This window comes from Phaenicophaeus curvirostris, chromosome 1 (genome assembly GCF_032191515.1).
Source record: "Phaenicophaeus curvirostris isolate KB17595 chromosome 1, BPBGC_Pcur_1.0, whole genome shotgun sequence".
Classification (NCBI taxonomy): Eukaryota; Metazoa; Chordata; class Aves; order Cuculiformes; family Cuculidae; genus Phaenicophaeus; species Phaenicophaeus curvirostris.
In genome coordinates, this window is record NC_091392.1 from 82,256,056 (window position 1) to 82,271,576 (window position 15,521).

Genomic DNA, 15,521 nt, shown 5'->3' on the forward strand with positions numbered 1-15,521 from the left:
AATTAGGTAACTGGGCTGCAGGCTGCTTTGGGACAGGAGCTGTTTTGTTACCGTGTGTTTGTTCATCACTGGGTACCGTGTGAGCCCAGCCAGAGACTGTGGTCTCTAGATGTTCCCAAAATTTAAATGAGCGTTCTCATTTTAAAAGTTTCTTGCACTGATAGCTGCTGCTTCTCTTCACGTTTGTACCAAAATCAGCCGCTACTCATGACTTCCCTGGTGACAGGACTTCTGAAAGATTTTCTGAAAGGAAACAACTCCTACAGGCAGAACCCAAGTTGTGTGATGCCAGTGTGTGCTGTGGAAGAAATGCGTTAACAGACGGGTCTGTGGTAAAGCCTCTCTCTGTTTGCATCACAAGTCTAAAACACAAAAGAAATAGTTACTTTTAAGTGTAATGTATTAAGATTGTGCATAGCCATTACCAAGTGGAAAAATATTACTAAATGCAAGTCAGCCTTTTGAGAAACTGGAAAAGAATCTAGCAGATAGATATGTTTGTATAAAAAGTCACACAGAATTATGCAACGGAAAGACAAGAGCACTTTTTTATTTAAGTAAGGAATAATTGTATTGGGTAAAGTCGTTATTATGATATCAGAGGAGAAAAGGACTATAATCCCCTAAGGGATGTCGTACACCTTTCTGGTATATAACCCTCAGCACTTCCAGGGGGATGTGTTGGAATACTAGTGGAGGAGAGGAGACATAATCTAATTCAAGGTAACTTAATCAGCATGGTATATAACCAAGCTAAGGGGTTTGCAACAGTATTTAATATTCATTGACTGTATACGTAAAGAAAACAGAAACAAAATTGCTTTTTCAGAAGAAAGGTTTGCAGAGGCCCGACTGAAAATGCAGCCCTTAATAAATATAGTTGTTAATCTGTCTTATTCTATGTAAGCTCTTATGCTGCGCTTGTCACTGAATTTGAAGTACCTTCCGGTAATGTGTTAAGCACAAAGATTAACATCTGTTGTAAGCTATTTCTACTCTCATCCTTTCCCTCTGGGAAGAAGCGTATGCAGCTGAGAGTTCTGGCTAGGATTCCTTTTTATCAATTTGCTTATTTTTAATAGACATGCTGCTATTAATTGCATACCACTATGTATTTTTGTCAGAGGAGTATAACATAGAAAATGTTTATTGCAGAAAGTGATGTGGTTTATGTCCATAATTCATGGAAAAGGTGATTGAGGTGCCTGCCTATAAGAGCATGAGCCTTGCTGTAAAGAGTCCCTGCATCAGAGACACGTGGCTGCCTTTGCCTTTCATACTAAGTCTTTACAGGAAGAGCTTTGAAGGTAGGGATGAAAACATGGTACTTTATTGAAAAGCCTGTGACAATTTCGGTTGCACACTAGTGGATAGGTTTGATAGGTAGCCTGTGGAGCTGAGAGAGGTGTGGGCTTATTGGAGCATCTAGAGTGCTCAGTGTTATGTATTTTACACTGCTGTATTAAAGCCAAGACAGATGAAAGTATGACTAAGTTGGTGTGATAAGAACTGTTCCTTGTGGATGGTCTTACACCAGTGGTTGGCAGTGATGAGAAGTTTGGTCTTATGTAGGATGGACAAAGATGAACACGCATGGTGTATCAAAGGAGACTACACTCAGATGCAAGTTTGCCAAAATACCTCCCTCTTTTACCTCTGAATTTCAGTGTCACTTGTCTGTTCTTATTGAGAGTACTGATGCTTAAGACCTTCAGATCAATTCAGTGTCATGCACATTTTAAAAGTACCTCCATAGAAGTCAGATCTCCTTGCTAGTCTGCATGTAGGAGCCTAAAGTATCCATACAATCCTCAGGATGAGAAGAAATGTCCCCTTTCTCCAATGATGCCATTGGCATTCATACAAATGATATGGCTTCACATCCACGTCTGGCTTGGATCTGGGTTGTGCTGTGTCTCTGAGCCTCTGTGCCATTTGTACAAGCTTGTGGTAGGCCTGTGGCTGAATATCAGGTAGATAAGAAGGCTTTTTCTGTCTGCAGTATCTCAGCAGAGGCTTGGAGGAATTCCTTGCACTGCTTCATGTTCCTTTAACCTTCATTTTCATCCCCTGTTGTCTTCGCTTTCTGTGTGCTTCCATCTTGCTCAGGCTGTCATTGGTCAGGAACAATTTTTGTCGTTATTTTTATTATTATATTTTGTCTTTCTGATTTTTTGATTTTGCTAGTCAGTGGGTTGAGCGTGGTCAAATCATTACAACGTGCCATTATTGTTGTCTAAAAGCAGGAAAACACTCTTAAAGTTATGGACAGTACAAAACAGTGACATCCATGATATTTAAAGTGACATCAGAGTTTGAGTCCAGTGAATTCCCAGCTGTGAGGATTAGTCCAGAGTTCACTTATGAAAATATACAGACAGGAAAGCAGAGAGATGTTCACTGCTTTGTGACTAAAGGTTTCACTGACACTTTGTATTTAAATTGAAGTAAGTTAATCATAGATGAGTATCTGTGAGAGAAGCAAGCTAACTTGTAATGATGGAAAGAGTAGAAATGGAAGTAAGTTATTGACTGGTGTGTATAATCACAGTCTAGCTTTTATATTTCTATTGTAATCCTAAACAATAAAGATTAAATTATTTCCTCAGAGGCACATAGATAACTGCATATTCAAGGACAGAATCATTGTTCAGAAGGAAAAAAAGCAGAAATCTTTGTCAACTTCAATCCCCACTTGTTATTTTTTGGAATAATATTGATTTTAATTTGGTGGCTTAATGGTAGTTTTCTCCTTTGCAATGGAAAAGAGCCACTTCATGAGTCATCAATTCAATAGCAGCGATGCCAAATCTAAAAATACAGACAGTATAGCTGAGGAGAAAATGTACATTTCATTAGCAAAAGTCAGTCAAGTTCCTGTGAAAATACAGTTCTGTGTTCAAAACACTGATAACATTTTTAATAAAGAACTCCCACCTGACTACCTTATGCCAACATCCACAAAAAGCAGAGCTGGCGGATTCCCACACAAACATTGCTCTCAGCAAAACTTCCATTTCTGTAGTATTAAGCAAAGCTGAAGAAGAAAAACTAATTGAAATAGCTTTGTCTTCTTAAAAATTGCACAAGGGTTATATTATCTGTGTGTCAGCTTTACAATAAAGATAGCTATCAATGAACAAATTGAAATACTAAAGCACAGTAAGTATACAGTCCAGTGGAAAATATCTGATATAGTGCACATCATTTGGATATCTGTGAAAATACCACAGAGTGATTCTTGGGTTGCATGGCATGTAAAATGAGAGACTAGGTTTTGGTTTGAGGTCCTAGTTGCAGTTCTACAAGAAACTGCAGGAAAGCTGGGGAGGGGCTCTTTATCAGGAGGTGCAGTGGTAGGATGAGGGGTAACTGTTTTAAGCTGAAGGAAGGGAGATTTGGATTAGATATTAGGAATAATTTTTTTACTGTGAGGGCAGTGAGACATGGGAGCAGGTTGTCCAGAGAAGTCATGGATGCCCCATCCCTGGAGGTGTTCAAGGCCAGGTTGGATAAAGATTTGAGCAACCTGATCCAGTGGTAGGTGTCCCTGTCCATGGCAGGGGGATTGCGGCTGGGTGATCTTTAAGGTCCCTTTCAACCCAAACTGTTCTGTTATTCTATGATTCTGGCCTTACTGAAGTCTCTTCAGATTTGCTGTCAGTTTCAGTCAGATTTAAGAGTTCTTCCCTGTTCCTTCCTCACTGCCCAGAGCAGCAAGGATTGGAAACATGGGTTGGAGAACTTGTTTGGGTTTTGTCCTGCATTTCGTATCATTCTTCTGTGGCTCCCAAGGCAAATATTCCAGGTAGATGCTAAGGAGAGGCTTGCTTTGTGTGTGGATACAGCATTCACTGAACTGGGTCACCTTGCCTGGAGTTTCCTCGTTATACACACCGCAGACTAACTTCTTCTTTGTGTATCCCCATCAAAAGGAAGGAAGAAAAGTGCATGTGGATCCATAGTCACATGTGTTTTTAAATCTTTCTGGTGTGGCAAGAAAAGAAACTGTGTTTCTTTTGACTTTGGCCTTGGACTGGGTTGAAGATGATAGGAGCTTATGAGGAAAAGAACCAAGAATCCACTAAACTGGAAACACTTCTATTCAGGTCATTGCACAACCTGGAATTTAGGGTGTGTCATTGCTGTGAAGTTAGGCAGAACCTTTTCTTTTGCATAATGTTATTGATTAAAAAAAAGAAGAGGGAGAGAGTCGGTCCTCAGCTGGTATAAATAGATGCAGCTTTACTGAACTCAGTGTGCATCTGTTCATTCTGGTGAAGGATATAATTACCCCATATTGCACTCATTTTATCAGCCATTGCTAATGTTTTCTGTGTGATCCTCTAAAGCTTTACAAGAATGAAAGCTCTGTCTGCTGCTTCCAGCACTTTGCCTCTGTGACATATGAATTGTGCCAAATCCATTTTGAGTTTTTGTTTTTAAGCTCTGAGTACAAGGGTGAAGTGAAAATAAAGTGTGAATAATGGTCTTTCTCTCAAAGGCAATGTGACGTTGCGTTTAGCTGAAAAATTTACCCTCATACAGATCGGCCCTGCCAGTATGAAGGGCTGATTGATGCTGAGCATGATCCAGCTGATATCTGATATTGAGATGGGGGAGGTGGCTTTGCAGTGTTGCTGACAAAGCTATAACAAGATCCAGGGACTGCAAGCTGAAGTTAGGCAAATTTAACTTCACACTGAAATGCCACTCATGAGGATAATAAAAAAATATAACAGTTTACTGGGGCTCATTATGAATTCATTGTTAAGAACTATTTATTTTTTTCTTCTAAAATCAGTCTTTTGCTTTTGGTAGAAATTCTGTGGCCAGTTGGTGATCTCAAGAATCACAATGATCCCTTTTGGTTTTCTAATTGAAGTGCACTTGTTAACTTCCCTTCTTCACTGGGCTGTAAGGAGAACACACATTTAGCAGAATTGCCCTTAACAATTCTCATAGCACCTGCAGATGCAAGTCTGCGCAAAGATGACTGTTCTAATTAAATCTTGTCCTTTAGGACTGCATAGGGTTGCCCACAGAGATGGGGGGAATTGTGTGCCTTCCTTCTTTCTCCTTTCCCCCCCATACTTGTTTGTGTTGGATCTAGAGGGATCTCTTATTTTGTAAGAGTTTTTCTTTGTTACCTTCTTTTTCTTTACTACAGCGTGGGAGCAGTTCACCTGATGGTATGTAGCTCAGGAAATAGATTGCCCATGATCACAGATACCTTTGCCAATGGTGACACACATCAGGCTCTGCCACTCAGCAATTCATTCACCTCTGCAGTATTCAACAATTTATGCTCTTGAGAGCTGAAATGATGTTTTGGTGTAATGGAAGACTTTGGACTTCATACAGGGTCATCTGCATGGACATTAATGATATGGGATATACAAAAAGTTGTGTTAGTTACAGGACCTGATCCCCTCCTGATCAGAAACTCTTTAAAATATATGAAACTACAGGTTGCTGAATGAAAGAGCACTCTGCACATCTCTCAGGATTGGGCTCCCTGTTATTTCCCTGTCTGAAAAGCAGACAGCCCCCACCGAGTGAATTCTTAGGTCTGGGAATATCTACTTCAACAGTGTGCTTACCTGCAGGCTATCTGAGAAGTACCAGGGGTGTCTGAGCATTGCTGGCTAGAATCAAATGTTTCTGTTATTGTGGGTAGTGAGGAAACTGAAGAACAACACGTGTTTGTGAAATCATTATATTCAAGAAGCAGCTCTCTCTTCTCCTGCATTTAGAGCCCTGGTAGTATCACATTCTGTTTTGACAGCTGTCAGAAGTTAAAGATATTTGGGGAGAGAAGGGTTGAGCTACAGAATTGTTATCTGCAGCACTCGCCAACAGTTGCAGTTTTCACTTGGTAACATACATGCTGTCTGTTATTCTTTCTCTTTTCTTATCCTTTGCTAAACTTTTGCACCTTTGATTTCTGTACCTCTCGTCATGGGGACCGATGCCATCCAGCCTGTGCTACTTTCAGCAGAAAATGTCTTTTTGATACCTTGCATGTGAAAGGCAGTCCATGCCCTGTCCTATTTTTTCTTCAGTTCTTCTTCAGTGATTGTCAACTTCCAAACTTCTGATAGTGCCACTGTCCTCCTTTCACCTCCCAGATTTAAACTACAATTTTGCTCTGAGGAAAAGGAGTGTAAGCTGACTCTTTCCTTTATTTTTCATTTCCCAGCCGACACCATTTATTCTCACAGTAGCAGTTTTAGTTGTTTATTAAGTGCTTACAATTAGTGTTTATATTCAAGGGGGAAGGTTCATGGATGTAAAAGCACAATAGGGTTCTATGCTTGCTTTCTGTTTCGCATTCATGCCTGAGGGCTGTAGAAATATGTATTATTTTCTCTTTTACCTATTTTAGCTTTAACTCAGAAGGACCTGAAACTATTTTCTGTTGTCAACCCTTTTTATTGTTCTATAATTGCAAATAAATATGCTTTCACATCATTAGCTGAATTTACCATGGAATTTGCAAAGGCTTAAACTCTGAAGACCGCTAAACCGCTATACCTCCTTTGTATCACACGGTGGCAGAAAACGCCCGGCATATGTTCTTGTGCTGTACCAGCTTGGTAAATTGTATGAGATATTTCAGTATTCAGCACGTTCCAGAGAATACGTTACTTTGGAAAATTAAGTCTGTTTAATTGTCTGTGCAGGAAGAGCTTATTTTATGGCAAAATAATACACATTCATCCACAGCTTGCAGAATGTGTATTAAGGGTATGTATACATTCATTGAGGTATTACATCTGACAGTTAATATGTATATGTAATGGTATAGAAAAGATAATTATATAACTGGAATATGTATAGGCATTTAGTTTTAATTAGGCTTTTGATTAAATATAAAAGTGCAATTAAGAGTGACAGATGCAGTAGAACCTGGTAGACTACATGACAGTTTTTGGCCAGAAAAACTTCTGAGACGATTTTTATCAGACTTTATTTTTTCTAAATATCTCAGTGATGGTTATATTAAATCTTTGATTTGAACTACTCCTTATTCTCTCTCTCTTTCTCTGTCTCTATGTGCTTATCTGTGTGTTTACGGTATTTCTGTTGGTAGCAGACGTTATGTTTACAAGAAAATTGTTTTGTTTTAAAGAGAGGTGGTAAAATTTAGATGTTATCCAAACAGCTAAGAATTCAATTTGGGTTGTTTAGTCATGGTAATATATTTTAACTGTATTTTCACCAAGCTTCTCAGACTTAGTTTTCTCAATCTGACGCTATCTTTGTGAACCTATCTCTGAGCACGTGAACATGAGCAATTTGTTAAAGGCTTACATGTGAGAGAGTTATATAAGGTATAACATAGCAGAGAGAGGATATTATTATAAAAATATAAAAGTATAAAAGATATAAGATCTGTTTCATTGCTGACTGATGCAGACGTGAAAATTTGCTCTAAGAATCATGTCTCCTATTGTGCTGGGCTGTTGTTTAAGTTAGAAGTCTTAGTTTTGCAGAATGCCTAGGGCATGATGGGTTTAAACCAATCCTCTGTGCACTACTTTTGAAAATAAGACCATTAACTAACCATGGATATGTCACCAATTGTACACTCCTCTCTTAAACAACTTAGCCAGGGTGTTTGCTATCTAAACTAGATAAATCAAGTAATCATTACTTAAAGTGATTGGACAGAGGAAAAGGAGCAAAACCCACTTCAGTTACTGTGAGTGTATCTTGAATATAGTCAGTCATAGTTTAGTATAGTTTTTCGTCATTTCACAGTGGGTCTACAAGGCCTTCCAGTGTTACCCCAAAGTTGTGAGCCCAAAACAGAAACTTCCTTGCTTTGTCATGAGTCTACTGCAGGATCTCAGGCAAACCCTCCTCTTTGCTCTCCTTCAGCTATGTTGCCTCCTTCACTTTCTATCTACCTTGTTTACTGACAATTTAGACACTCCTGAACAGGACTGTGCCTCTAATAGACATTTGCACTGTCCATAGGTATTAGGATCTTATTGAAAATTGAGGGTTGAGTTATCAAAACATGAAGAGCTTGCAATACACGTGTTGCTGCACTTAATATTCACTACGGGAGCAAACGGGTACGGCTCCTCTTTGACACAACAGAGGATGATGGCCAGCCTTGAGAGCTGATTTTCTGCACATCAGTAAATCCCTGCGTTTTCATTAAATTGCTTACTTAGGCTCAAGATTGAAGTTGGCATCATTGGAAGGGCTCCTGTAGACTACAGTGCAGTGACACAGGCAGCTGTTTCCCATGTCTGTCTGTTACAACTTGTCATTTTGTTTCACAGTGTGGAAGGTGTGAGAAGTGACAGGACTAAATAAGCACAGAGGGAACCGACTGTTTTATCTGGCCGTGTTAACGAATAAGCTGGGAGTGAAGTTAACTTCATGTGAAGCAGTTTAAATTATTTATTTTCAATCCTGGAACTGTACTTAGCATGTTGTTAAGGCAGAGCCATGTTGACAAGGTGATGTTAATTACCCCACTGGAAACACAAGACATTAGCTGAAAATGATTGTTCGCAGCTATCATTCACGGCTCTGGGTAAAGCTGCAGCCTTAACAGATCTTGGCAGCTTCTCCTTCCAACCATGGAAGTTCCTTCTGCATCCAGCCACAGCTACAAACTAGCTCTTTACTTGCAGCAACAAAATATCAGTTTTGATGGTTGTGGGTTTCTTTTCTTCCCCCTTCTATTTTTTTTTAGTTAGCTGAGTGATTGAGTGAGTGATGTCCTTTCCATTAGACATGGCTCATCTTAAAAATGTGAGGATCTTCATTAACTGATCTGCCAGTATAAATACATATGCTTACTGTTCCTGTAAGTGCTTTCCTAGAACTCTCTTAATGATTCACTTCCCACTCCTTAATTCATAGTGAGAGTGTTGTGTCCTTTCGAGCAGGAAGTTATTGTACCTGGGGTTTCCATTCTTTGTAAAGTCTTTGGCTTAAGCATCCCTGCTGAGAACTGGAGGTGACTTAGGTAGCATTTGTATGGATGTGTGTTGGAATGGAAGTGAGGAATCTACTTTTTCTTTTCTGCTTTCTTGTTCAGCATTGCAATGAGTTAAGGACTCCAAAATGACTCAGCTGAGGAGTGCTGGAAATATATCTACACATAAATGAATTCCTGGCTACTTTGAGTTGCTGTATTATGTTTTTCTAGATGTTCCTATTCCATGGTCAATGCAGTTAGAGATTCTACTGGGAGAGTGCATGTATGCAGTGTTTGATCATTATGTTGTGAGGCCATGCCTAATAATGTCTAACTCTGTTTGCAGGTTAGGCCAAAGACCCTGATTCCAGACAGCCTCCCTATCTCCCCGTGCAGAGACCAAGCTTCCAAACAGCCTCCTACCTTCCAGAAGGCAACTGTAGTGAGCATCAAAAACCCTAGCCCTGCCCTCCCGACTGCCAATAACACCGTCAGCCATGTACAGACGCCTAACAGCCAGTCACAAAGTGTCACCGAGTCTACAACTATTTCATCACCTCTGAGCAGTGCAGGTGTGGCTTACGCCATCATTTCCACCTCCCCCAGCAATGCAACTCCTATCAGCACCAGTGCAACTGTCTCTGTGGTCAACGAAAGCATTAAAGTGCAACCACTCCTCATTAGTGCCGACAACAAGGTAGGTTCTGCTTTTCCTGGCATTTTTTTTCTTGGTTATGAAACACAGGAATTAAGTTGCATATGTAAGCAGAATATTCTCCTGGGAGTTCACAGTGATGTCAGTGGTTCCTTTTGAAGAAAATAATCAGAAAGCAGTAGGGATATTCTTAAGGGTACACGTGGATAGTAGTAGACATTTTTCTGTGTACAGTAATAATTTTTAGGAGGAACAAAATGCAGCATGATGTGGCCTGACATTAATGGCACCATATGATCTTCCATTTCCTTAAGCCAATTCTCACTAATAATATCCTTGAATTCTGTGCAGGCTCAAATTTCCTGTGGACTCTTTCTTCAATTATATTAGTTACATCAACTGACCTCAGGGGAGTGTGTCAAATAATCAGGCATTCCCTTCTAAATTTTCAGGGGAGGACCAAATGAAATGAGAGCTCAAGGTTTCAAGACTGATCAGCAGATGAATCAGTAGGAAAAAAAATCCAATTATGAATTACTTGTTTCCCCTTTGTATTGCTTTCCAGCTTTGAAATGCAAGGTCTTCACTACTTCTGTAGAAGAAACAGATTCAATAAAGGCTGCCAATGTACCCAGCAAACATTTGCTGTAATTTGCTACTGGGATCCTGCTGCTTTGGGTCTTGTTGGCAGCACAGGTTCTCATACAGTGCTAAAAAAGAATACAAGATGTAGGATGGCTTTTGAGGTAAATAAAAGCAGGCGTCTCTTCTCCACTTCAGTAACATAATTTCTTTTTCTCTTACTTAAACTGGCTGCTGGTTAAGAAAGCCATCCTTTTTTATGCTCTTGAATCATCTGGAGTGGCTGAGTTGAGATAAAGTACCTAACAATTAAAGAACAGTGATTGAAAGTTAGCAATGCAATAGATGGAAAAGGCCCAATTTTCAAATCCAATAACCTTCATCAAAAAGATGAGCTTGGCAAGGTCTTCCATAGTCCTTCTTGAAGCTTTGATTGTGGTTATAAAGACACATGTGTAGTTCTGTGGTCAGAAATTATCTTTCATTCCTTTTAATTTAATAGCTTCTGAGATAATGTTATCTACACGGTGTAAATCTTCATGTGGTAGTTCAAATACAAGCAGCTGGATATACTAACATACATGGATGTATAAACAAGCTTTGTAGTAATTCCTATAGGTTCTAAACCAGAATAAATTATAATTTAAAACACATACAGTTTATTTTGCTTATGCAAAACTGGATATCCACTGCTCATAACCCATAAATGCTGAGGACTGAACTCTGATCTCACTTACATACGTAGTATTGAGGAGTATCTTCCTTCCCGTCCACATGCACTCACCCTTAAATAATACTGATATGACTGAGATTGAACTGTAGTTTTGAATTTGTAGTAATTCCGTCTCTTCCACCTGTGTGCTAAATTAAAATCAGAGGAAAGGCCTTAAAGTCACTGACGTCATTTGTTAAAGCTCGGCTGCTGAGTCAGCTTCAGAAGTCCTCTGAATAGAAAGTGTCCTGATTTTCAGAAGCGCTGATCAAGTGGCTCCCTTAGGCTGCAGTAGGTTTATAATGCACCAATAAAAAAATTTAGAAACTTTAGAAGTGTAATCTAGATATTCCTTTCTGTGTATTTTGGCTTTTCAATTGCATTTGTTTTTTGTAAAGGTATCAAGTAACCCTTCAAAGAAGAATCAAAGGTTTGGGGCAGAAAAATCCAGTTTCATATAGTGAATTCTCTTCGCTTATTTGTACATTGTCTTTTAGGTTATCATTATTCAGCCTCAAGTCCAAACCCAGACAGAAAGTAAAGTGGAGACAAAGAAACCTCCTGAAGAGTCAGCTCAGGGACCCCCTGCTACCAAAAAGAAAAAGGAGGAAAATCCAGAGGTGATTTTTTTTCTTTCTTCTATATTACTTTTCTTAATAAGTGAGCTGCAGTATGATTAAGTTATGGGGGCCAATTCTAAACGTTTTATTTTATGCATATGTAATTACTGCATTTGTGCTCATGGTTCTGCCAGCCGTTCATCTGTCTACCCAATCACTGCAATAGGGGTGATTTCCCCGCAAGTGAAGTGCCCTCACATATTTGGTTTGCATAATTCAACCCTTCCAGTGTCACAAAGTTTATGAATTGTAGGTCTCATAATAATCTAGGTGCCTTTCATGCTTATGGCTGTATTTCTTGTGGAAGGTGTACACAAGCTTAAGATATTTTATTTTATCAGGGTTACAGGCTGCATAAGAGCAGCCTGTATTTTTTATTTTGTAAGCTGAGCTTTTGCATCTTCTTTGTAATGAATCTTGCAATTTTTAGCTTTTATTTAACCATGCAATTTCTTGCATTTGCTGTGTGCATATCTTCCTGCATGTATACAGATTCCTTCTAGTCTGAAGTACATTAAAATCCTTCAAATTCAGTAAAAGAAAACAGGTTATAAGATTAAATCTCTTTCATGAAATATATTTGTAGTGTAAACTGAAAATATAAATCAGAAGTCCTTGTAGAGATGAGGTCTCTCTTTAACAGGCATTTTGGGTTTTGACTAAATGTATTCACATTAGATTGTGTGTACTTTTGAGCCAATTTAAAAAGCTACACAAACTGAATCTATTTCTGATGTGGAATCACTCAGCTCATGTGAGATCTTAACCTTACTAGTTTAGTAAATGTATAACATGAAAGCATCCTTGGAGCTGTAGGTTTAATAGGATTATTACAGTATACATTTATAATGTTACTTGAGGCATGTGGATGCTCATTTTTTTTACCATTTTAAGAGGTATGTATAGTTAAAACAGTGTTAAGGATAAATAGTGGCTGAAGCCTAGAATCACAGCTTTATGCAGAAACTCTGCAGAACTACACTTAGGAAACCTCCCAAGTTTAAAATCTGACAAATCTTCATTGCCACTGAATGATGGGACTCTAGGGTCCTGTTTTATGTAGGGAGCTTTTCTTGCAATGTTATTTGTTGTGTAGCACCTTATGGACAGAAAGGCTTGTAGATCCTAATTAAAAACAGAATGCTAGGAAAAAGATCCATTTTTCTTTGCCTGTAACTTATCCTTACAGAAAGAATATTGAGCAAAAATCTTCCAGAGATGTAAGAAGAGACCCTGGGACCAAGGGACATTTTGGTGTAGCATTCCTAAATGTAGTGAGCTTCTCATTAAATTGCTAGAATATCCTGACTACTTTTTTTGTAACTGTGAACATTGTTCCTACTATGTATACTGGAGATCTCAGAAAGCACCATCTTATAAGCAGGATGCTGCATCCTTAAGTATAATGATTCTTTTCCTTTTCATAGATTTGTTTCATGGCTGTAAATATCTAGGTATAGAGTTAATTTCTTTTGTTCTTTGAAAGTAAACTTTAGTTGATTATCATGTATTTATGCAATTTGTGTAATTAGAACTAACAGCATAATTAGTGTAAATACATGTAATGACATAAATAGAACATGTAATTACAAAATGAAACGGTTTTGTAAAAATCTTTGTTTTGCATCATGAAAAGACATCCTGTGAATTTCTAAAAGCACTCATGGCTTTTAAACAGATTATTAAATTTAAGGCAAATAGTAACAAAGATACTATGATATTTTATAAAGAAAGTAAGTACTCTAGGCATTTCTCTCCACACCTTTCTGTATCTTCAAAGCACGAAACTGAGGAAGGAACTCCAGTGTGGCTCTACATAAATGCTATTCACAACAGACCAGGATTTAACAAATTAATTGGAAGTTTTAAAACAAATAAACCAGAAAACATCAGACTTAACAGTAGCCAGGAATCCCATATGTAGGTACTGAGTGTACCTGAAATAACAGAAAAGACCCTGGCTGGGTCATTCTGTTGGGAAGCCCTGAAGCCAGTCCTAAGCCAAATGTTTCTCCTTTCCCAAGTACATCATCTTTAGACTAGAGCAAACCTCCTTGCATCTGCTGTCTTGCAGATACCTGGCTGGGGAGTGGCTTTCCCAGAGCAGGATGGAGCATCTCAGCCACCCAGGATGTCCCTGGTCCAGTGGTCAGAGCCCATTCCTGAGATTTGAGCTGTGTGGGTTCAGGCTCCCCAGGGCTCTAGATGGTCTGGAGGAATGTGGTGCCTGCTTCCTGCCATTGTCGAGGATCTGCTGCAGATGGAGGCCAATAACTGCCTGTCTAGTCATGGGCCTTGTCACAGAATCACTAGGTTGGAAAGGACCCACAGGATCATGAAGTCCAACCATTCCTATCAATCGCTAAACCATGCCCCTCAGCACCTCATCCACCTGTCTTTTAAATTCCTCCAGGAATGGTGACTCCACCACCTCCCTGGGCAGCCTGTTCCAGGGTCCAGTGACCCTTCCTGTGAAATATTTTTTCTGATGTCCAGCCTGAACCTCCCCTGGTGGAGCTTGAGGCCATTCCCCCTTGTCCTGTCCCCTGTCACTTGGGAGAAGAGGCCAGCTCCCTCCTCTCCACAACCTCCTTTCAGGTAGTTGTAGAGAGTGATAAGGTCTCCTCCCCTCAGCCTTCTCTTCTCCAGGCTAAACAGCCCCAGTTCCCTCAACCGCTCCTCATAAGACTTGTTCTCCAGGCCCCTCACCAACTTTGTTGCTCTTCTCTGGACTAGCTCCAGTGCCTCAACATCCTTCTTGTGGTGAGGGGCCCAGAACTGAACACAGGATTCTAGGTGTGTGGTCTCATCAGTGCCGAGTACAGAGGGAGAATAACCTCCCTGGACCTGCTGGTCACACCGTTTCTGATACAAGGCAAGATGCCATTGGCCTTCTTGGCCACCTGGGCACACTGCTGGCTCAAGTTCAGTCGGCTGTCAACCAACACCTCCAGGTCCTTCTCCTCCAGGCAGCTTTTTAGCCAGACTTCTCCTAGTCTGTAGCACTGCACAGGGTTGTTGTGCCCCAAGTGCAGGACCCAGCACTTGGCCTTGTTTAACCTCATGCCATTGGTCTCAGCCCAGCGGTCCAGCCTGTTCCGATCCCTTTGCAGAGCCTCCCTACCCTCCAGCAGATCAACGCTTCCACCCAACTTAGTGTCATCCGCAAACTTGCTAAGGGTGCACTCAATGCCTTCATCCAGGTCATTGATAAAGACATTGAACACGGCTGGACCCAGCACTGAGCCCTGGGCAACCCCACTTGTCACTGGCCTCCAGCTGGAGTTAACACCATTTACCACCACTCTCTGGGCCCGGCCATCCAACCAGTTTTCCACCCAGGAGAGTGTGCACCAGTCCAGGCTAGTGGCAGCCCATTTCCTAAGGAGAGTGCTGTGAGAAACTGTGTCAAAGGCTTTACTGAAGTCCAGGAAGACCACATCCACAGCCTTTCCCTCATCCAGCAGCCAAGTCACTTTGTCATAGAAGGCGATCGGGTTAGTTTGGCAAGACCTGCCTTTGTGAACCCATGTTGACTGGGCCTGATCACCTGGTTCTCTTGCATGTGCTTCATGATAGCACTCAAGATCACCTGTTCCATGCTGTTCCCCGGCACTGAGGTCAGACTGACAGGCCTGTAGTTCCCTGGGTCCTCCCTCCCTCATCCCACTGTAATGGCTTCTGCAAAGAAATTAAGGAAATATGTGAGGGAGCTACTCCTTTGGGGACCAAGTGCCTGGGGAACGTTTTTGGGTTTTTTTTTTCTTAAAAGGACCCAAGAAGGTTCTGTCCAAAACTTTTTACTTTTTCAAAAATTTTCTATTACTGAATTTTTGCATTTCTGGCAACATTTTCCAGGACATTATAGCAGTTTATTATTTAAGAGAAAAATTACTGCCATAAATGATGTTTATTTATGTAACAATGTTTTTAATCCCACCTAAGAAGAACAGAAGAGACGCATTGCAGTTATGAACCAAATGCCAATGATAGGCCTGGACTGAA

At 40.2% G+C, this 15,521-nt stretch overlaps 1 protein-coding gene across 1 annotated transcript in view; it reads left to right on the forward strand.

Moving 5' to 3' along the window:
• Window positions 1–15,521, forward strand: part of PHF21B (PHD finger protein 21B) — a 174,888-nt gene that overhangs the window by 136,090 nt on the left and 23,277 nt on the right. The window contains exons 6-7 of the mRNA XM_069851299.1: window positions 9,294–9,644; window positions 11,394–11,516. Of these exons, the coding sequence (XP_069707400.1) occupies window positions 9,294–9,644; window positions 11,394–11,516 (474 nt within the window). The remainder of the gene's footprint in view (window positions 1–9,293; window positions 9,645–11,393; window positions 11,517–15,521) is intronic.